The sequence below is a fragment of the Trachemys scripta genome, chromosome 2, assembly GCF_013100865.1.
Source record: "Trachemys scripta elegans isolate TJP31775 chromosome 2, CAS_Tse_1.0, whole genome shotgun sequence".
NCBI lineage: Eukaryota > Metazoa > Chordata > Testudines > Emydidae > Trachemys > Trachemys scripta.
The window spans coordinates 43,584,634-43,607,121 of NC_048299.1; the positions used below are offsets into that span (position 1 = coordinate 43,584,634).

The 22,488-nt window shown below is 38.7% G+C and overlaps 1 protein-coding gene across 8 annotated transcripts in view; it reads left to right on the forward strand.

Moving 5' to 3' along the window:
• Window positions 1–22,488, forward strand: part of AKAP9 (A-kinase anchoring protein 9) — a 213,544-nt gene that overhangs the window by 132,285 nt on the left and 58,771 nt on the right. For 7 of the 8 annotated variants that reach the window (XM_034760411.1, XM_034760413.1, XM_034760412.1 and 4 more), the window contains 2 exons: window positions 6,968–7,194; window positions 14,787–14,949. In XM_034760411.1, coding sequence (XP_034616302.1) covers window positions 6,968–7,194; window positions 14,787–14,949 — 390 coding nt within the window. Of the gene's footprint in view, window positions 1–6,967; window positions 7,195–10,790; window positions 12,346–14,786; window positions 14,950–22,488 lie in introns of those variants that run through there. The other variant, XM_034760418.1, reaches the window with a different exon arrangement.

The following is a 22,488-nucleotide window of genomic DNA, read 5'->3' on the forward strand; positions in this document are numbered from 1 at the left end:
AAAACCTCCTAGTGTCCCTGGGTATGTGCGTTACCAAAGACAAGTCTATTTTGACAGCCACCCAGACAAATACACTTCATAGGGGCAAGACTGGATTCAGTTGCTGCACAAGTCTTCCTCCCAGTGGATCATTTCTCTGCAATGAATGCCCTCATTGCTCATCTTTGCCATGCGCCCCGCACCACGGTCCGCCAATGCCTCTCTCTCGGGGCATATGGCAGCCTGTACTTATATGTTTATGTACAAACTGGGTTGTACATAAACATACTAGAACTCAGGGCAGTCCATCTTGTCTGCAAAGCCTTACTTCCGCTGATATGGTCCCTTCTCATTCAGCTTCTCTCTGACAACATTACTGCTGTTCTAAGTCTGTTCGGCTATGGAACTGGTGCATCAGGAGCCAGGTGACAATACATGCTACTTACCTGCCAGGTGCCCAGAATTCTCTAGCCGACAGTCAGCAGAAAACTACACCTAGACCGTGAATGGCAACTGCACAATACAGTCCTCAACGATCTCTTCGTCCAGTGGGGAGCCTCTCATTGGGACCTCTTTGCCCGTCAAGCGAATCAAAAACTTCCCCGCTATTGCTCCAGGACAGCTCTAGACAGGGCTCTGGGGCGATGCTCTCCTCATCTCCTGGATGGGCGATCTCCGCTATGCCTTCCCCCCCGTTTATCTGCTGTTGCAGGTTCTTCACAAGATTTGCTGGGACAGGGACATCATCTTCATGGTGCCCTACTGGGCCTCGCAGTTCTGGTTCACTGACCTCATGAAATTCTTTGCCTGACCAGTCAGGCTCTGGGCATTCCCGGATCTCCTTATGCATCAGGGCAGACTCCGGCATCCCAGCCTGGACTCCCTTCACCTCACAACCTGGTATTTGGAATGGCATTGAGTATAGTCCATGAGTGCTCTGCCCCGGTTCGACAAATCCTCACCCAAAGCAGGAAAAGGTCCACTAGAACTTGCTGTCACACAAGGTGGCAGCGCTTCCTGGAGTGGGCCTGCTGCCATTACCCCTCTCTGGACACAGTGACCATCCCAGTCGTCCTGGACTACCTACTTGCCTTCAAAACACCAGGCTTAGCTCTCAGCTCTATCCGGGTACACCTGGCGGCACTTACTGCCTTCCTCCCACCAGTGAAGGGCACTTCCGTCTTTACACAACTTACGACTATGTGTTTTATGAAGGGCTTGCTCAGCACCTTTCCACCTGTTGTTGTGAAGCCCCTATCTCCATGGGATCTTAACCTTGTTTTCTCTGCCCTCATGAGACTGCCCTTCGAATCCATGGTAACATGCTTCATGACCCCCCCCCCTCTTTGAAAGGGGCATTCTTGGTTGCTGTCACCTTGGCCAGATGGGTCAGCAAGCTCGCTGGCATGATGGCAGACCCTCCCTACATGGTGCTTCTCAAACCAAGGTCTCATTAAGGCTGCACCCCAAAATCCTTCCCAGCGTGGTGTCGAAATTGCACCTCAATCAATCCATTCACTTGCCTGTGTTCCATCCAAATTCCCCACCTGCACTTTCTTGATGTTCAATGCGCCCTGGCATTCTACTTGCACAGGCCTAGACCTTTTTGGAGGTCACCAAGACTCTTCATAACCATTGCAGAGAGATCAACAGGACAAATCATATCTTCCCAAAGAATCTCTAAATGGGTCTCAGTGTGCATACTGGAATGCTATGAACACTCCAGCCTGGTGTAACAGCTTATTCTACATGAGCACAAGCCACCCACCTCCTCAGTCTCCTAGCGGATATACCATGGCAAGACATCTGCAAGGCCGCGATGTGGTGCTCCGTCCACATGTTTACGGTGCACTGTACCATAACACACATGGCAGATGCGGACATGGCCGTGGACCACGCTGTATTGCAGATGGCTATGCCATATCCTCGCATCCATCTCCACACTGATTACTGGTCATAAGTCACCCACATGTGAAATACACACAGGGACCATCACTCAAAGAAGAAGAGGAAGTTTCTCACCTGTAACTTCGAGAGATGTGTTTTCTATCTGTATTCCCGCTGCCCACCCTCCTTCCTGCCCTTTATACCCTGGACCAGGAGCATGAGGAGACTCAGTATGCACGTGCAGATCAACGGACACTGCTTGGAAATATTTCCAGACTTAGGCACATGGCAAGAATGCGCACCCACATGTGGAATACAATAGAGGCCACACGTCTTGAAGAACCTCCAGTTACAGATGAGTATCTTCCTCTTATGTTCTTATGACCTTCCTTCTTATCCCATGACTGCTTAATTGCTTAAGAGCCTTTGGTGAGGGACCTTGTCAAAGACTTTCTGAAAGTCCAAGTATGCTGTATCTACTGGATCACCCTTGTCAATGTTTGTTGACCTCCCTCAAAGAATTCTGTTGGATTGGTGAGGCCTGAGTTCTCTTTACAAAAACCATGTTGACTCTTCCCCAACATCTCGTGTTCATCTATGTGTCTGATAATTCTGTTCTTTATTATAGTTTCAACTAATTTGCCTGATACTGACGTTAGGCTTACTGGCCTGTAATTGCAAGGATCACCTCTGGAGTCTTTTTAAAAAATTGATGCTACGTTAGCTGTCCTTCAGTCATCTGGTACAGATGCTGACTTAAGCACTAGGTTTCATACCATGGTTAGTAGTTCTGCAGTTTCCTATTTGAGTTCCTTCAGAACTCTTGGTTGAATACCATCTGGTCGTGGTGACTTATTACTGTTAAATTTATCAGTTTGTTCCAAAACCTTTATTGACTCCTCAGTCTGGGACAGTTCCTCAGATTTGTCACCTAAAAAGAATGGCACAGATGTGGGAATGCTCTGCTATTTTCAGAAGAATAAATCTGGAGACTTCCACTTTCCAGGCAAATAGCGATTTTAAAGTGCATTTCTACGCTGAAAAGTGATTTTGTAAAAATGCCATCAATTATTTCTATATTTATCATCCCACAGTGACTTCCATATTCCAGTGTTCACTCTGCAAACGTAATCAACACTTTGAGAGTCACGTTGGGGGTTTTCCTCTTCAAGTATCCTTACTATTTGTAAAGTTTCTGCAGGCCAAATCATGGGTGACACCTGGGTAATTGCACTGCACTATTGGGGCTTGCACTGGTGTAAGTAATTAGAATTTAGTAAATTATTCTGTTGGTGATACATTAGGAGAAATAGAATCCCTCTCACATGCTCTTAGCTCTGTTGGCTCTGCAGGGCCAATAGGAATAAAAAACAGTAAAACCTGATTTTTGGCCTCAGTCTTGCCCACGCAGAGCTCAATGCAGAATCAAAGCCTTAATTGCTAAAATAAACAAATATGACTCTGAATAAACACAAGAAACATATATGTTAAGTATAAATTAATAAATATAAAAATAGTTGTATTTCAAAATAAAATAGCACTTTACAGTCATTACCACTGCTGAACTCAAGAGATGGGAGATGGCACTTCCCTTTGTTTGACAGCTATCCTTCAGTCAAATTATGCTTCAGAATAGTTCTTTTCTTTAGAAAATGCTTTCTTGCATTTGGTTTTTATTTTATATATAGCCAAAGATAAACTGCAAAACAGTAGCTACAGAATTGGAGGTGGGAGAAAAACTAACGTAACCAAGGTTTGGTTTTAAAATCTGAAGTCTGAAATCTTTGTCTTTACCTCATGAATTCCACACCATAATCTTTTGGTCATTGGCATGGATAAAGAAGAACTTACTTAATACTAGTAGCATTGGTAAAGAGAGAATGATATTATTAGCATCAGCTGCTGAAATGATGAGACCATGTCAGTACTGATTATGAGCAAGCTTTGAGCTTTGAAATTTTTCCATTCATATTTCTGATCAGCCAGACGTTGCAGAAAAGTGCTCCATATCTATGCAGTTGCTTTGCAGAAAGAATACTTTGTGTTCTAAAGTAACTCACTATGGCCCAGTGCAACAGTACTTCTCAGACAAAACTTCTATTAAAATTCAGGGATTAGAGGCTATAACCATTAGGCTGCACTGCAGTTATTTAATTTGAGTTTCAAGTTTCATTCCAAGTTTATTAACATTAACAAACCTTTAATAAATGTCTTTCAAGCCAGTGTTTGAAAAAGTATGAAAAATTTAGTTGTAATATATTCAAATTAATAGGGATGTTTTTATTCTACTTTGAGAAAATTGAAAACTGAAAAGCAAAATGGGAAATACAATTATACAGTCAATTCTGGATGCTTGTTGACATAGATTAGAATAAACTGTAACTAATATTTTTGTCTGTAGCTGTGCTACTATACTTTGGGTACTTATTTTGTCAGATCTCAGAAGCTAAGCAGGGTCTTTCCTGGTCAGTACTTAAGATGAGTGACCTCCAAAGAGCATCAGGTGCTGCAGTAAATGGTGCTGTTGTTTTAGTAGGATGTATGTTTCCCTCAACTCAGTCTTTAGCTAATGTTTTGGTACAGCATTGGGAAACTCTACACTGCTGGATGTCCATCTTAGATAAAGGTCCTTTCTACTCTGAGGATATTAAAGCTCATGTGTCCCTATTTCAAGATACTCATAGGCCTTTCGGCTTGGGTGCTGAGAGATCCAAATGACATATATTATTATAAAAGTATAGAATAGTTAGTTCCACTGAAGGCCTTACATTACAGGGGTTTGGAATCTTAAGGTGCTAAGAAAAATCTTTATTACCCCAAATCTACACTAAAATTTGTGTAGAGGGTTGACAGAAAATGGCTGCCAGTCACCCCTGAGGTGACTGCACTTTACTGGTTGTGAATAGAATTCTAATGTTCAGTGTCTGTAAAGTACTTTGAAATCCTGTGTAGATGAAAGGTGCCATGTGAATGTAAATTCCATTCATCCAATTATTCATTTCCTTCATATTTCAAATTATGCTTTCTCCTTTATGTTCTTTTTTTCATGGAGTTTTAAGAGATTTTGTAAAATTACGTTAGACCCCTAAACTAAAAGGAGCTATGACACATTACTGATATAACGTCAAGAAAAAAATATTAACAAATGTAATATAAAATTCAAACAATCAAAACTAAAACCTGTTTTAAAATTTTATGTAGATGTAGTTTCTTGTATATGGGTAATAAGCTTGATTATTGAAATAAATGCAAATGACATGAAATAAAAAATCTGATTGTTTCTCTGAATGCTATAGTTTAGGCATAAAAATGTATAATATATCAACTACATTGTTAAACACGTTGCAGCTCATTTAAAAAAAAAATTAAAACTAGAATCTTGCACTTCTTTCTGTATTCCCACCAAAACAGCTGTTGTGGGAGTTGGTTTTTTCAGAGGGACCAACCATTCTTATGACAATTTGAAGGAGGAAGAGCAATAAAGAAGAGGGAAGAATCGGTATAAAGAGATTTGATCAAACCAATATACTAAATACAATTTTTGTTTAAAAACAAGCAAATTCTGAATAGGCTGCTGTAGTTCCATTTTGAAGTTCTGTTGACTACACAGACTGTTTCAGCTTTGCTGACATGATTCTTGATATCATCAGAACCCTTAAATGGAATAACAACTCAATACTGTAATTTACAGATCCCTATTACTTGTTTCATATTTAATTGCGGAACAAGCGTAGATTGATTGATACCATTACTTGTCCCCCAAAAAAGTCTTTTCCATCTCTCTTTAAAGTAGTTTCATGGGATCATTATTTGACTTTCTGTAAGTTAAAAGCAGGAATGACATATGGTGTGTCAAACACAGAATTACGAATTGCTAATGCCATGCGACGTATTGGGTAATTACTGTTGACTATCGATATTGTGAATTGGAGAACAAACCTGTTCAATCTATGAAATTTAAACCTTGAATAAAAAATTTGTCCATTTGAAAAAAAATTGCAGACAGATATTTTAAAGATTATATTATTTTAATAAAACAAACTTTTCCATCAGAAGGAAACATTTTTGCCAATTCAAAATCTAATAATCAGATACTACCAAATTTTGAAAATGAAAAGTACTAACATAATGAAATAACCTACTGCTACGAGACATTAATGGATTGTTACGCACTCACCCTATGTTATTGAAAATTTCACCTGTTGCCTAAAAGGTTTGAAAACAGCCAATGTGTGCACATTTGTCTCTTGCTTTACTGAATCCCTACATTCTAAATATTCAAAATCCAGTGCTTTCTGTTTACTTGTATCAGGCTAAAAAAGCCTTAGGCAAAACTGTGTCTGCTGCTGCTTTTCAGACAGAAAGGATATTGCATATGAAACTGAAATCAGACATCAGGAATATTAAGGACTAGAAAAAGGCCATATTGTCTATCAGTACAGACCCTACCATTTCATCTGCAACGTTTGTCATTGGTTCATATACCCCTTTAACCAATTTACAGTTCATTAATAATATTGCTGACTATCAGTGTGTTCAGTATTCCAGTCATTTTCAGTCCAAGAAATTTTGTGTGAATTGTTTACATTATTGCGCTCAACTAATTTAAGTCTTTGTATTTTAATTAGTAATTTTCTTGAACAATTGGTCTAATTCACAATGCCACACTTAGCTACTGATGACAGAGAGATTCTCTGTTTCTTAACCTGGTACTCCATATTAAGGGCCAGTCCCGCAAATCATTATTATGGTCTACTTGCAGTAATAAAAATTACCGTCAGTAATAAGGGTTTGAAAGAGCAGGCTCTTAGAGCCCAAAGCAGTGCTACCAGGCTGTTCGAAATACTATTCTCTGTTCAGAACTACTACTTCTCTCTCTCTCTCTCTCTCTTTTCTGCTTGTTCTCGAATTAACTTACACTGTACTTTGTGTATTTTGTAGTGTACAACATTTTCTCTGTGTCTTTGTGGTGTCTTGCTTTGAAGGTATAAATATTTTATAATTAGTTTATGACCTGTCTCTGTAATTATAATTCATATGTGTAATTTTTTCATTTTAAATACTATGAGTCCATATATAAAGATTATTGTTGTTATTGCAGAAGAGCCCTCTTCCTTATATCACGGTACTGATTTGGGAGATGATGCTACTATCAGGTGGTCAGGAGTAACAGATGAAGGACTTCAACTGACTCAGCATCTCACAGAGAGTGGCTTTGCTGGAGCAGAGATAGACCCTGACAATGAAGAATTAGTTCTAAATATTAGTTCTCGACTGCAAGCAGCTGTTGAAAAACTTCTGGAAGCCATCAATGAAACCAGCGATCAGGTAGGGTTACCTAACCGTAATATGCTTTGAATTTGCAGTGGTAGGCCTTTTTTTCTTTTGTTTTTCATTAATGTATTATTTGTATAGATGCAGACTCTATATTCATAAGGAAAGGAGAATATTTCTGTATTTTTCTTAGAGCTCTGATCCTGCAAGCAGTTGTGTATGGGATAACTTTACGTATGAGAATAGTCCCTTTGAGTTGAATAAGACTACTCACATGGGTAAAGTTACTCATGTGTATACATGTTTACAGCATTAGGGCCTTGGTTTGCATTATGTTTTTGTGGAAGGGCTCCAGGCATCGAAAGCTTTCCCTTTGCATAGCTTTTAAGTTTACACTAGCCGAGGCTCTGGCCCCAAGCCTTTAACAGTGATGTGTTTCAGTGAACTCCCAGCATAAACCGAGATTTACAATACTCCGTCAATGGGGGTGGAGACTTTTTTGCTCTGTGTGTTATCTTTGTACATGTACTTTTGTAATCCAATAGGAAAACTAGGCAAATGGAATTCTGAAAATATGCTCTGTTGTGTTAAATATCTAATTTAATGAATCCTTTACATCCATGTATAGAAATGCATTATATTAGCCCAGGTGCATTAGTAGGCATGGGTGGGGAGAGCAGGAGGGGGATTTTTTCTTCACTTTCGAAAGGGATAAGCCACAAGAAACCATATTTGAGGTATAGTTGGTCCAGTCTGACATGACACATGCTATTGTCATATTTTTTCAGCAGTCATTTTAGTTGTGAACTGGACTTGATATGCACATAGGACTGTTGCTTTGATGCAGTGGACCATGATGGGTGTGAAGTAACGGGGTACATGCAGTCTGTATGGTCAATGATCCACAGAGTAGGAAGGATTTGAGTGATAGGTTAATGAATTTGAGAAACATTTGTCAATGTGTTGGGCTAAAAATTAATCTTTTAAAAGATGTTGAATATTGATTGAAACAGTAGAACTTTAGAGCCACTATAATTTAACAAGTAAATGGTATTTTTCCCATATTAATATACATATCTGAATACATAAATGTGTATTTATCTGAGAGACTAGAGCAATTCTTATTTCTTATTTTAGGTAAATATACATAATCTTTTAAAGACTTTTCTTTTTTAAAAAAAGATACAAAAATAGTACATTTAAACTATATTAAAGTTCAGGTGCAAACAGGATACAGTAGAACCTCAGAGTTACGGACACCTTGGGAATGGAAGTTGTCCATAACTCGGAAATGATCCGTAACTCTGAACAAGAGGTTACGGACTTCAGCCATGGTGGTAGTGGTGGGGGTTTGGGGCTGCACCCGTGAGGATGGGGGTTCAGACGGGAGGGGGGAGTCAGGGCTTCTGACCCTTGGGGCACCAGGGCTCCGGATAGGGAGCTCAGGACTTCTGCCCCATGGGACCACCGGGGCTCAGGGCTCTAGACCTGGGGGGAACACTGGACCTTGGGGCTTTAGACCTGGGCGGAGCACTGGACCTTGGGGCTTCAGCCCCGAAGGGGGTGCCAGGGCTCCTCACATCTCCATTCCTGACTTTGGGGGCAGAGCTCAGGGCTTTAGCTATGGGGGGGAATGCCGGGGCTGAAGCCGGCGCACCCATTGTAGCTAAAGCCTGGTGCCCCCCGCGGGGCTGAAGCCAACAATGGAACCACAGGGCTGAAGTGCTGAATCCCGGCACCCCCAGCAGGAGTGGGAGACCCCTCCTCCCCCCCTACAGCTGAAGCCCCAACCCCCCATGGCTGAAGCCCCGTGCCTTGGCGCGGGGCTGAAGCTGGGAGCGGAGCCACGGAGCCCCAGAGCTCCCCCCCAGTCTAAAGCGCTGAGCCCCTCTGCTCCTGAGAGTCAGAAGCCTGGAGCCCTGAAACACATACACCCCACCTTGTAGCTGTAGTCCCAACCCCCTGTGGCTGAAGCCCCGAGGCAGTACAGTATTTGCTGGTTTGGTTTTTGGTTTTTGTGTTTTTGTCTGCACTGCTGCCTGATAGATTACTTCCAGTTCCACAGGGTGTCTGGTTCACTGGTAAGTCCATAACTCTGGTGTTTGTATCTTTTGAGGTTCTACTGTAAGGACACCAAGAAATTCTAATATTGGCAAAAGCTGAAGTCAGGGTTGATGATCTGGTTCATCTCATCATGTTGTGCCTTTTTTTCTTCACTAAGGCGTTCAGCCAGAACCTTGGATTTTCTAGCTTATGCTATTTTTTGTCTGAATGTAGTTATTTGAACTTTGATACTTTATAGTAGATATAATTCTGGACAGATTACATTGCATAATGGTTTTGTGAATGTGATGTTCCACATGCATGAGGAATAAGTAATTTCTCCATCTGGAGGGTGAAGCAGGAAAAAAAAAGTGAAAGCAAATGTTGAGCTGTTACGTGTTATAAACTTTGCCACAGAGAGGTTTTCAGTAGCACTGCAGTTTACAGTAGATGCTATCAGTTCATTTTACAGCATAAAGAAAACAAAAAATGGTGCAGCGTGTTTATTTGTACTTTGTGGTCATTTCATAAAACCAGTCAGAAGGTACATTTTTTCCATCCTTCTCTTTATGGTAATCTAATGTTTATATGTTCTGACATATTATACAAGTGCCCAACAGCCTTGGCAGACATGATAATTTGTTATTCTAATTATAAATATACTTGTGCGGTTATTGCACATTTGATATAACTAATTTGTATAACTTTTTATTTCTATGTTCTTCAGCGCTATAATGCATATTATTCTCACACAAAATATGAAATGTAGTGGGTAATACTAAAATGTAAACATTTCTCTTACAGCATTAAATTATTGTTACTGTTTATTATTTGTACTGTCCTCAGGGACCAGGACCCTACTGTACTAGGCACTATACAAACAGAACAAAAAGACCTCACCATAATTTATCATTTAGAATAGGAAAATGTTTCATCTCTTTGGTATCCTGTCAATACTTCAACATTTACAAATGTTTATTTTGTATTGTCAGAAAAGGTACATCATTTTGGTTCAGTTCTTGGCCTCTATTCAGCTCCCTTATACCACTGCTGCAGGGCAAAGATCTGGAATACTGGTTTAAGCAGAATCCCTAGGTGGCACAGAGCTGGTGCAGGTGCCTCTGTGCCATTTCCTTTCAATCCTCCTCCCTGCAATAAGGGTATGCTAATACTGTGTCAGAGGAAGGGTTATTGACTGAGTATCTACTGTATCTTGTGCTCCAGTAATCCTCAAATGTATAATAGCACCTAGGAGACTATTACCAGCTATTGTAAATTAGCACAACTCTGAGGTTGTTCCAGATTCCACAGCAGATTAAATCAGTTGCCAGAAACCCCTGACATTGGGGGAAGCATAATGCTACTTTTGTTCCCTCTGTGCCCCTCGCTCCCTAAGCTCCTCAGATAGGACCAGTGGGCAGGTCTACATTTAAAATGCTGCAGCGGCACAGCTGCACCAGTGTAGCGCTTCAGTGAAGATGCTACGACGTCAACAGGAGAGCTTTTCCCGTTGGCATAGTTAATCCACCTCCCCAAGAGGCGGTAGCTACGTTGACGGGAGAAGCCCTCCCATTGACATAGCACTGTCTACACCAGGGGTTAGGTCAGTATAACTGCATCACTCAGGGGTGTGGATTTATCCCTGTTAATGAGACCTCTGATAAAAAAATAAATGAATATATGCATTGTTTACACATTTTTCTGTAGTATCTAATATAAATTGTGGCCCCATTTCCCAACCACTCACCAGATAATGTTTCTCTACTTGGGAATAACAAGCATATCGGGTGATGTGACCCCGATGTCTGCTAATTCAGTTACATGTAATTGGTAACAGAAACAGAGGAGTTGTAGGGAGTTTCTTAATGTTGCAAGAAGTTTCTTAATAATTTATTAAATATTCTGTGTCTGAACATTAAAAAAGTAAACTCAGCTGTTTTACCTTTAATGGCAGCCCAAAAGAAAAGAGTTTGAAGAGATGAATAATAAAAATAACATGACATGTTCAAAATAATCAATGAGAAAATAACATCTAAATAAAATAATTACAAGCAGAGCAGATACTTAAGTAATTTTCCTCAATTAATTGTACTATACATACAAATTGGCATACTTTTTAAAAGGAGTGGTAGAAACCTGACATAATCTTTAAAGTGCTATTTTAAACCTGTTTGAACACTCTCTCTTAGAGCCCTGTTGTGGAATTTGAATCCTGTTGAGCAAGCTTCATAAGTGGGCGTATTAATTCAAATTCCACCTGCCAGTGTACCTAATTTAGCCACTCCCTCTGTCCTGAACTCTTTATCAGGGAAGATATTGACAGGAAACTTTTACTCAGTGAGACACGGCATTTTTTGATTAACTGAGTTCAAAACAGCTCTTCCTGTTGAATTAACTCAAGGAACAAGAATAAAGGCAAATATCTTCATATGTAAATTTCTTGTTGATGCTCCAGTGGAGATTAAAAGTATTGACAGTTGCTGGCAGGTTCTGCTGATTACTTGCTTGCTGCAGCATACCTGCTTTGATACCGAAAGTATACTTTCTTGCTTTGGTAATTACCTCCCTCCGGTTACCATTTTTCTGTTTCTGAAAGATTCAGATTGTACTTTAATGTGAAATATATTATAGAGGAGGGTTTTTTATTGGAAAAATGGCAAAGCTCAGTTATCCAGCTGGTTTCTGCAAATGTTGATTCCTTTTATTGCTTGATGTTTACCTGGGACCTTCCTGCACTTCTTGATTACTCATGTGAATGTGAAATGATTGTTCCCACACTGTCGCTAGCACTACTGTGCCATTTCCTCAGAGTGTCAAAAATGTAAGATGTTTTATTGCTAATTTCTACAACTAAAATAGCCAGTGCAAAATAGCCACGTGACGGAGGAGAAGAGAGCAACAGCAACATCTTTTGGAATGGATTCTTACCGCACATACTGGGCATCTAACTTATTTAATGGCTTGCGATCAGAAGGCCAAGAAGAAGAAAACTATGAGGTTGAATCTCGTGTGCCTTTACCAAATCCTTTTCCTTTCACTGAACACTTGGATGAAAATAACTCTGTAGTTGTAAATACTTCAATTTTTCACTACAGGCACAAAAAAAATGGGCATATATTAAAAGTTGTCTCTAAAATCTCCTTGCCCACACCTCCATATTCAGTAAGTATGATATTATTTAAGGAAGTTCAACTTTTTAATCTTTACAACTAAAAGAAAGTGTGTTTGGAAATAAATTAAACATATATCTCTTGAACATAGAAGCTATTGTTTTTAATCATGTATGCTGTCCATTTTTTATTTTAATGATTTAACAGGCAGTGATAAGTCTTAATTATAAAATTATTAGGGCTACAAACTGTAACTGTATTGGGTGTTAAGTTTTTTTTATGAAAAGATACAAAGGTAGAGTATTTCATGTGTTCTTATGCATGTATTTTAGCAGTGCTTATTGCTTAGACCAGTAACAAAGAGATTTTCTCTGAGTTTTGGTTCTTTTATGTGTGTGAAAATGTAGTGTAATGTAATAAAACCACTCCTGTAGGTTTCATTTTCTAAGCCATAATATACATATCTTAAATTTAATAGCACTAGTACATTTTAAATGGCATAATTCTAATGGTTTTATGAAAAGGATATTGTCAACTTAAAAAACACATTTCTGTCTGATTTTTTTCCCTATGCTTATTACAAGTAACATCTAACTTCTTTACAATTTAAAGGGATTAGAGAGAAAAAATCTTTTATTTTTCAGTTTTAATGTGTGCATTTGATAGCACTTTGTTTAAGGGCTTGTCTAAACTAGGAAAGTTAATCCAAATTAACTAAAGGTGTGAATTAAAAATTGATTGGTTAAACTGCATTAAATCCCTGTTTAGACTCTCTCATTCAAAATTAAACTGGCTTTATTTCAGTTTAGTTTAATTCAGTTTGGAAATTAGTTATTTCGGATTTCCTGAATATCTCCTTGTAGACAAGCCCTAAGTCAGTTTCACTGTTTACTCTGTATAGCAAGTTTTGTTATTTAGTTTCCCCTTTTGTTTGCATGGGTGTTTCGTACAGCATCCTAGGAAATAAAAACTTAAAATAGTATAATGTGCTTGTAAAACCACAACAAATTAGTAGAGAGATTCCTGGGCACCTCTAGTACCTGTCCCTTCTTTTAAATTTATTTTTGAATAAACTTTGTTTCAAGTAGATGATGTCCCTTTAAAAGTCAGTACAATCTGTAGAAGCCATGCACACTTTTAAAGTATTGCACTGCTTTCAAAGGATTGTTTAAATTCATTAATGTTAAAAGAGGAAATATTAGTGATTAGATGTTTTCTAGTTAGAAGTTTAATTTTGAACAGCCATTTTTATGGATAAGTAGACAAATTGGTGTGAAATTATTATAAAATTTTCCCAACTCATTTTTCAAAAATAGTAAAGTCTTCAGTTTGCATTTTAGTAAGACAGTTTAGTTTGAGCGATTCAGTAGCCTTAATTTTACTAATTAGCCTAGCTGGAGTTAGTGGAAAAATAAACAGCTCTTATTTTTGAAGAATTTGGTGAAGTAGCCTCCATTTCACAGAACAGACTTGCAAAACACAGAAGTGACCATACTTACAGAAATCTGCCAAGACTTATAATATAAAATCAAGGGTGTGAGTTCTTTACTTTTCTGAAGTTAAGCAAACATTTGTTGTGTCATTCTGTAACTTGAGGACCATGAAAAGACATAGATTAAAAAGCCATTACAATGTCAATAAGGAACTGTTGAAACAAACATTGCTTTACTGCCTCATTAATTGAAAATTTTAATATTCTCAAAGTTCACATTTTCCTTGTGTGTCTACTTACACATATGCATGGAAGAAGAAAGGAAAGCTGCTCACCTAAAAATCTGTTCAGAAATGCCATAGATTTTGTATGGTGCTTCTTAAGCATACTAAGGATGTGGTTAGTGACCGTATACTCCTACACATATTAAATGCAAAACCCATTTTGTTTAAATAAAGGTGAGTCTGGTATAAACTGACATAAACCAGGAAGTTTCACGTTTTGGCACATAGATATGGATTGTCATGTGACTCCTACAATACACTGTACTGAACATTTGTCTGTATTTGCTTAGATCTACTTGTTGTGTGGGACTTCATATTGTAGTATGTCAGTGCATATGCATTGAATATCTGATCCAATATCCGTTGAAGTTAGTGTGTCTTTTTATCAGGCTAATAATCAGCCAAAACAGTTAATAATTTTACATGAAAGACAGAGGGCATGTCTACATAGCCAAGAAAAAACTGCATCTGGCCCATGCCAGCCAAATTGGGCTCGCTGGGCTTGAGCTGTGGGGCTGTTTCATTGCTATGTAACCTCCTGACTTGGGCTGGAACCTGAGCCCTGGGACCCTCCAACCTTGCAGGGTCAGAGAGCCCGGGCTCCAGTCCAAACCCAGAAGTCTGCACAGCAGTGAAACAGCCTCAGAGCACGAGCCCAAATCGACGGCATGGGCCAGCTACAGGTTTTTCTTTGCTATGTAGACATACCCTTAGAGTAGGTGTTTTTATTTAAAATTCTCATGAATGTCTAATATTTGTTACTTTCTCCTGCTGTAGCTGGAACATGCTAAAATTTCACAGACAGAACTTATGCGAGAATCCTTCAAAAAGCAGCAGGAGGCCACTGAATTTTTCAAATGCCAGGAAGAATTGCAAGAGCGACTCAATGAAGAGGTCAAAGCCAGAGAGCAGCTGGCATTGGAGCTCAGCAAAGCAGAGGGTGAGCATTTCCCATTGATATATTGCTGAATTTGAAAACGTAGACATATCCGTTCACTTTTGATAGTACATGGACAAATTTTGTAGCTACAATAATTTTATTTCTTTTCTATTTAGAAATCTACTTTTATAAAATAGCTAAACACATTGCAAATTAGATCAATTTATTTGGCAATGAACATTTTAGATCACCATCAAATTTTGGATAGTTTTGGCTAAATTATCCTTTTTTCCCCAACAGTAGAGGTAGGAAGTACAACTAGAGAGAAAAAGAAAACGATTGAAAGTAAGAAGACTGGAAATAAAATGAAGCAAAAACACAGCCATAGTGTGATACATAAGGAGAGATAGAGAAAGAAGGGAAGAAAAGGCATATAAACTAACTTCATTCATTGTCAGGAAGGTTAAGGAGACAATACTAACTTTTCATTTTGGAGGGATCCTCATAGTTCACTCCCACCCCAATTTCTCGTCTATCCCTTCCCCAACCCATGGTTTTTCCTTGCCAAGGATGAATACACTGTTTCCTCAGTGCTCCTAGCCCGTAGTGACCTGAGAAACCAAGAGACTGAGTATTAGAACTCTGATTCCAACATCTGGTTGTGCAATTAGTTCGCCGAGGCCAGCCCAGTTTTTTAATTTTACATTAATGTAACCTAAACTAGATGATCATGATAGTCCCCTCTCATCTTAAAATCTGTTAACCAAAAATCTCTTAATCTAGAAGGGAAACCTGAAAATTGAGCCACACACACAAATATGTAGTGAATGCCTTTCACTAGACTATGGTGCTAAAAAATTCTTTGTAGCACCCATGACGTTTGGTGACTTGTTTTAGGTATGCTGCAGGTGTTGTTCTCTACAAAGGAAATGGAGAAAAATGCCGTGCCTGGGTTGTGGGGGAAGCAACTTACCTGATCTAAACCAGTTTTATATAAACCAGTTTTATGCAACTGCAAAGGTTTGCATTTTCTGTGATGTCCTGGAATCATTCATTCTGGGACATTGATAGTGAACTCAGAACTGATTAGCAGATTTCACAGGTCCTGTAAAAGGTTCTTTTATCTAAATTAGCTTTAATAAACTGTATGTTTTCCAATTTTTGTATAATAATTGGAATAAATATCATTAACCTACATCAAATGATCAACTGATCCGCTTATGTGATCCTGCAAGGTTGGAGTTGGGGGTTCACAGCATTAATAAAGTCATTGTCTATATTTACACTATGTCATGAGAGGTTATTCTTCTGAAACCTGCTGTGGCAATTGATGCTAAATGGAAACTACTGCTATGGATGCAAAGCCACAAGTTTTTTCAATACAATATACTGAAAACAGCATGTGTCAAATATGTTTCAATAGTAGAGTTAATTTAAAAAGGAAATACGGAGTACAAGTTGCTTTAAAATCTTAATTTCCTGATAGTCATACAAGGGCGAAAAGATGCAGACAGGCAGTTCCTACCGTTAGAAATAGGCAGTTCCTACCATTAGTAAAATGTTCACAGTTGTGAAGCTCTTAAAAGTAGCCTCAGTTAAGAAAAACAAATTCTGTAAATATAGCTTTAAAATAGCCCAGTTGTAGCCATTGACAATAATGAGTCTTACACATTCTAGGTTTTACTTCTGTATTTTGAATAATTTAAAGTATAGGTTATGTATCAGGTTAAAGACCACTGCAAACTAAATTACAATAACTTTGAATAAAATAAAGTATACCATTCTTCAATACTGTCCCAGGTTTTATAACAGTTAGGGTATGTATTATTGTCCTAAGAAAAAAGTGTCTTGTTCCATTTTGTATAGGCAAGACTTAACAAGCATCAGTTTAGTTTCACATGAATGTAATAAAACGTAGAACTTCCTCTCATTATTTTTGTTCATACTTAGAGTGGCTTACTTTAATGAGAAGAATGTGCTTTTACTGCTTTTATTCCTGATAGCACTGGAGTGCCACCACAGCTAAAAGAGGGAGAGCTGGATTCTGTTCTTGAGTAATAACACATTTCTATGATTAAGGTCCAATCAGTTCCACCTATTTAGATTTACAAATGGCAGTTACACAGTTGTCACTGAGAGGTTAATCTGAAGATAATGAGTTTTCAAGGTATAACTGAAAGCAGAATTTGTCCTGGAAAACCTTTATTACTAGTGATGACATGTGAGATGCAGAGAAGCCAGCTTAACTCTCTGTGCCACACTTGTCAGGGTATGTATAGTACTGCAGTTAGGAGCATGCTTCACGGTGCTGGTAGACACCGGGTATTTTATAACTCTCATTAATTAATCAAACCTGTTTGCATTTTTCATCTTTTGGTATGAAACACTAGAATTAGCAAATTTCCAAATTATACACTTTTTTTTTTGCTGTATTTTCTTTAAATAAAACAATACACAAAAGTGCAGCAAGAATTTGATGTAAAATCTACCTTTCTGCTCATTGGAGTGAGTGGTATAATGCTCTCTGATAAGCTAAAGTATATTATGTTATCTGACTATGATTTCTTGGGTAGTCCCAGGAGAGTGTAATCTACACTCATTACAGAAGTCATAGGTATTCGGTCATTTCTGAGATGAAAGATGTTTGTCAATCCACTGAGTTTTGCCAATGCTGGTTTTAGAGAGAACTTCCTTCTTATTTAGACAGTACCAATTCTGCAGCAGAAGAGAATTTGAAGGTAGAAAAGAAATGCTAGATTTCAAAACTAAAATAATAAAGTAAAATAAAGAATAAATAATAAATAATAACTAAAACACACGCAAAAAAATAAATTAAAAGAACAAATCTGTTCTTCTCAACTCTGTATATTTTGCCCAGATCCACCAATGACTTTTTGCTTAATGGCTTTGCTAAATTGGTATCTGACTTACTAGTATTATAGGGAAAAGGTGAGTGAGGTAATACCTTTTATTGGACCAACTTTTACTGGTGAGGGAGACAAGCTTTTGAGCTTACACAGAGCTCTTTACTAGTATTATTGTAGTTTGTATCATAAATCTTTATACAAGGTCCTCAGCTTTCACTAAGAGGTAGTAACTCATATATATACATCCTGGTCTAATTTTGTGGCTCCTATATCAATTCACAGACTGAGTTAATTTAAAAAAAATATTAGTGGAACACTCTGGTTTAAAAATTGGCAATTACAAGCCAGTAAGCCTAACTTCAGTACCAGTCAAATCAGTGGAACGATAGTAAAGAACAGAATTATCAGACACATAGATGTACACGATATGTTGGGGAAGAGTCAACATAGCTTTTGTAAAGGGAAGGCATGCCTCACCAATCTACTAAAATTCTTTGAGGGCAGCAACAAGCATGTGGACAAGGGTGATGGGTATAGTGTACTTGGACTTACAGAAAGCCTTTGACAAGGTCCCTCACCAAAGACTCTTAAGCAAAGTAAGTGGTCATGGGATAAGAGGGAAGGTCTTCTCATAGATCAGTAAATGGCTGAAAGATAAGAAACAAACAGTAGGAATAAATGGTCACTTTTCACAGTGAAAGAGGTAAATAACAGGTTCCCCCAAGGATCTGTACTGGGATCAGTGCTGCTCCACATATTCATAAATAATCTGGAAAAGGGGATAAACAGCTAGGTCTCAACATTTGCAGATGATACAAAATTAGTCAAGATAGTTAAGTCCAAAGCAGAGTTATAAAAGAATCTCACAAAACTGGATGTGATTGGGCAACAAAATGGCAGATGAAATTCAGTGTTGATAAGTGTCTTGAATACTGCATCTGAAGTATGCATCTGAAGAAATGGGGTTTTTTTTACCCACGAACGCTTATGCACAAATAAATCTGTTAGTCTTTAAGGTGCCACCGGACTCCTTGTTGTTTTTGTGGATACAACTGTGTGATACTTGAATACTGCATGCAGTTCTGGTTGCCTCATCTCAAAAAAGATACATTAGAATTGGAAAAGGTACAGAAAAGGGCAACAAAAATATTTAGCGGTATGGAACAGCTTCCATACAAAGAAAGATTAAAGACTGGGAGTGTTAATCTTAGAAAAGAGATGTCTAAGAGGGGGACATGGCAAAGGTCTATAAAATCATGAATGATGTGGAAAAAATGAATAGGGAAGTGTTATTTACTCCTTCACATAACACAAGAAGCAAGGGTCACCCAATGAAATTAATAGGCAGCATGTTTAAAACAAACATAAGGAAGTACTTCTTCACACAATGCACAGTCAACCTATGGACCTCGTTGCCAAGTGATGTTGTAAAGGCCTAAAGTATAACTGGGTTCAAAAAAGAATTAGGTAAGTTCATGGAGGATAGTTCCATCAATGAATATTAGCCAAGATGGTCAGGGATGAACCCCTCTGGCCCCCCATGGTTTTGGCATCCCTAAACCTCTGACTGCGAGAAGCTGGGACTGGATGACAGGGGATGGTGACTCAATAGTTGCCCTGTTCTTTTCATCCCTTTGAAACATCTAGCATTGGCCATTGTTGGAAGACAGTATACTGGGCTAGATGAAATATTGGCCATTCTTATGTAAAAGTATTTCCTTGAACATTAACAAATTTGAAGTGAATGATCCTGTTTCAACTATGCCACCTTGCACTTAAACATCTTGCACTGGCAGGAGCTCAACGTCAGCTACTAAAGTTTTAATTGTATAAGAATCACAGCAGAATATTTATTACTACAGTATAAACTTCTGACCTATGGTGCATCCAGAGGGAGATCACAGACCAGCAGTGTTAAAACATGTCTGCATTAGTTGGGGATCTGGACTCACCAATTTTGTGTTTCTGTTGCACTATTAGTATGCCTGATGCTTTATAGGCAAATAAAATGACAAGGTAACTGCCCCTAGGTATTTATATCTCAATCATATTAAGATAATGAAAAAAACACCAGGGCAGTGGTAAGAAGTAGAGAGCAAGAAAGACAATAATAAACAATGGAAAGATAATACTTCTCTTGGGACATTGGTGGTTGTTTTTATTTCTGCAGCAAACAGATATTATTATTTATTATTATTTTTATTACTGTAACGCCTAGGAGACCTACTCACAGTGCACCCTCTAATTTTTTATGCCCGTGTGCAGAATGAATTTTGTTACGTGAACCAATATGGAGGTGATATGTGGTGAGGGTGGGGCCGAAGTGTTCGGAGTGTGGGAGGAGGCTCAGGGCTGGGGCAGGGGATTGGGGTACAGACTCTGGCTGTGGGTGCAGGCTCTGGAGTGGGACCAGGGATGAAGGGTTTGAGGTGCTGGAGGGGGTCAGAGCTGGGGCAGAGGATTCGGGTGTGGGGGGGATGAGGGGTTTGGGGTTCAGGCTGCCCCAGGGAGAGAGGACTCCCCCCAGCCCTTTCTCGCCACATCAGCTCTGGGCCGGGGGAAGGGTACCTCTCCCCAGCTGCGGCAGCTCCAGCTGGGCCGGGCCTGGGGAGGGGCGCCTCTCCCTGCCTGCATGACACTTGATAGCCTGCTATGCAGCTACGCAGCTTAGAGGGAACTTAGCTCATAGCCCAGGACCCCATTGTGCTAGGTGCTGTACAAACAGAACAAAATGATCGTTCCTGTCCCAAACACTTTATTTTGCATATCCTATATGCCCTTAACTGCCTAATTTGTCAAATATCCTTATTCAGAACACTCTAAAGGAGTGGTTATGGTTAAATTTATAACTTGCAATTATGGTAAAGTACATATATATCTATATGTAAAGTGAACTTACTGAAACTTGTATAGTAATTTGTTGCATTAGGTGCATCATGTGCTAATCTTGGAATTCATAAATCAATAACTTGTACATTTGGAACAATTTTCAGTTTTATACAAATCTGAACCAGTGTGATTTGTGGGAGCTATTCTTTAAACTGGGAATTAATCTTGAAAAATGAACTATCTTTTGGCAATCTAATCAATTAATAAACCATGCATCTAAACCTTTGAAAAAGTTGAGTAAAAGCATCTGTTGACAGAATGAGAACATTATTTTTATAATACCTACTTTAAAAAGGTAACTGTAAGAACTCTGCTTAATGCACATTAAAAATAAACCTCTTCTGGCCTGGGATTGTATCTATGTATGTGCTTGATACAGCACTCTGGTACTGTTGGGCCCTGGTCCTGATTGGGACTTCTGGGAGTTAGTCCTATAAATATCTAATAATAATGATAAACAGAGGGATTATGTCATCCCTGACTAAAAGGCAGCCATGTCAGAGCTTAAATACAGCAACTCTGTTGGTCCACTGTGTATCATTACATATCAGTTTAGCACAAGAAGTGAAGCTGTAGAGGAAATATAGCAATAATAGAATGGAATCGCTGAACTTGGAATTTAGGTAGGAGACTTGTCTCATGAAAAGTGCCAAGTGCCAATCTTGCTACTGAAGGGCCTGATCCTGTTCTCATTTTAGTATGGATGGGATCTCAGTTTTAAGTGTCTTCTGAAAAATGGCACCTATGGTAGCACATCACTCCCAAATACCATGTTTCAGAGTAGCAGCCGTGTTAGTCTGTATCCGCAAAAAAACCAGGAGTACTTGTGGCACCTTAGAGACTAACAAACTTATTAGAGCATAAGCTTTCGTGGGCTACAGCCCACTTCTTCGGATGCATATAAAATGGAACATATATTGAGGAGATATATATACACACATACAGAGCGCATGAACAGGTGGGAGTTGTCTTACCAACTCTGAGAGGCCAATTAAGTAAGAGAAAAAAAATGTAATGAGCCATTACAAACATTGAATCTATCTCCCCTTGTAAGTATTCTCACACTTCTTATCAAACTGTCTGTACTGGGCTATCTTGATTATCACTTCAAAAGTTTTTTTTCTCTTAATTAATTGGCCTCTCAGAGTTGGTAGGACAACTCCCACCTGTTCATGCTCTCTGGATGTGTGTATATATATCTCCTCAATATATGTTCCATTCTATATGCATCCGAAGAAGTGGGCTGTAGCCCACGAAAGTTTATGCTCTAATAAATTTGTTAGTCTCTAAGGTGCCACAAGTACTCCTGTTCTTTTTGCAAATACCATGTTGTGGCACTGGTTCTATATTGGTTCAGAGTGCAGCAGTGCTCAGTTCTGTTCCACAGAGCCCTTTCCAGCAGTGTGTAGAATGAAAATGTTAGCCATCCAAACATTTTAGATGCCACATGGAAAGTGAGGGATTGTGAATTTAGGAAGGGAAGTGATTCATCCAGGTTATCTCATTAGCAAAGGGGTCTACTGAATGAACCAGTGTGAGAGGCTGCTGTTGTAGACACTTAAAATAAAGGCATACATGATTTTTGTCAGAAGCGTCAAGATTAATTTCCATTGAACTCTGAGCCCAAAGCTAGCTACAGTGAATAAGCAAGAAATGATTCATCTCAACTTCTTCTTCTATTATGAGACATATGCAAACAGTGTTTTAGAGTCCTCTGGTTTATACCTGATATAAAGATGGTGATGAAAGAATTAATAAAGAATTGTTCATTGAATGCTCTCTATTCTCCTTAAATCACAACAAGGGGCAAGGACTCTTCCCATGAGAATACAAAAAACCTTGA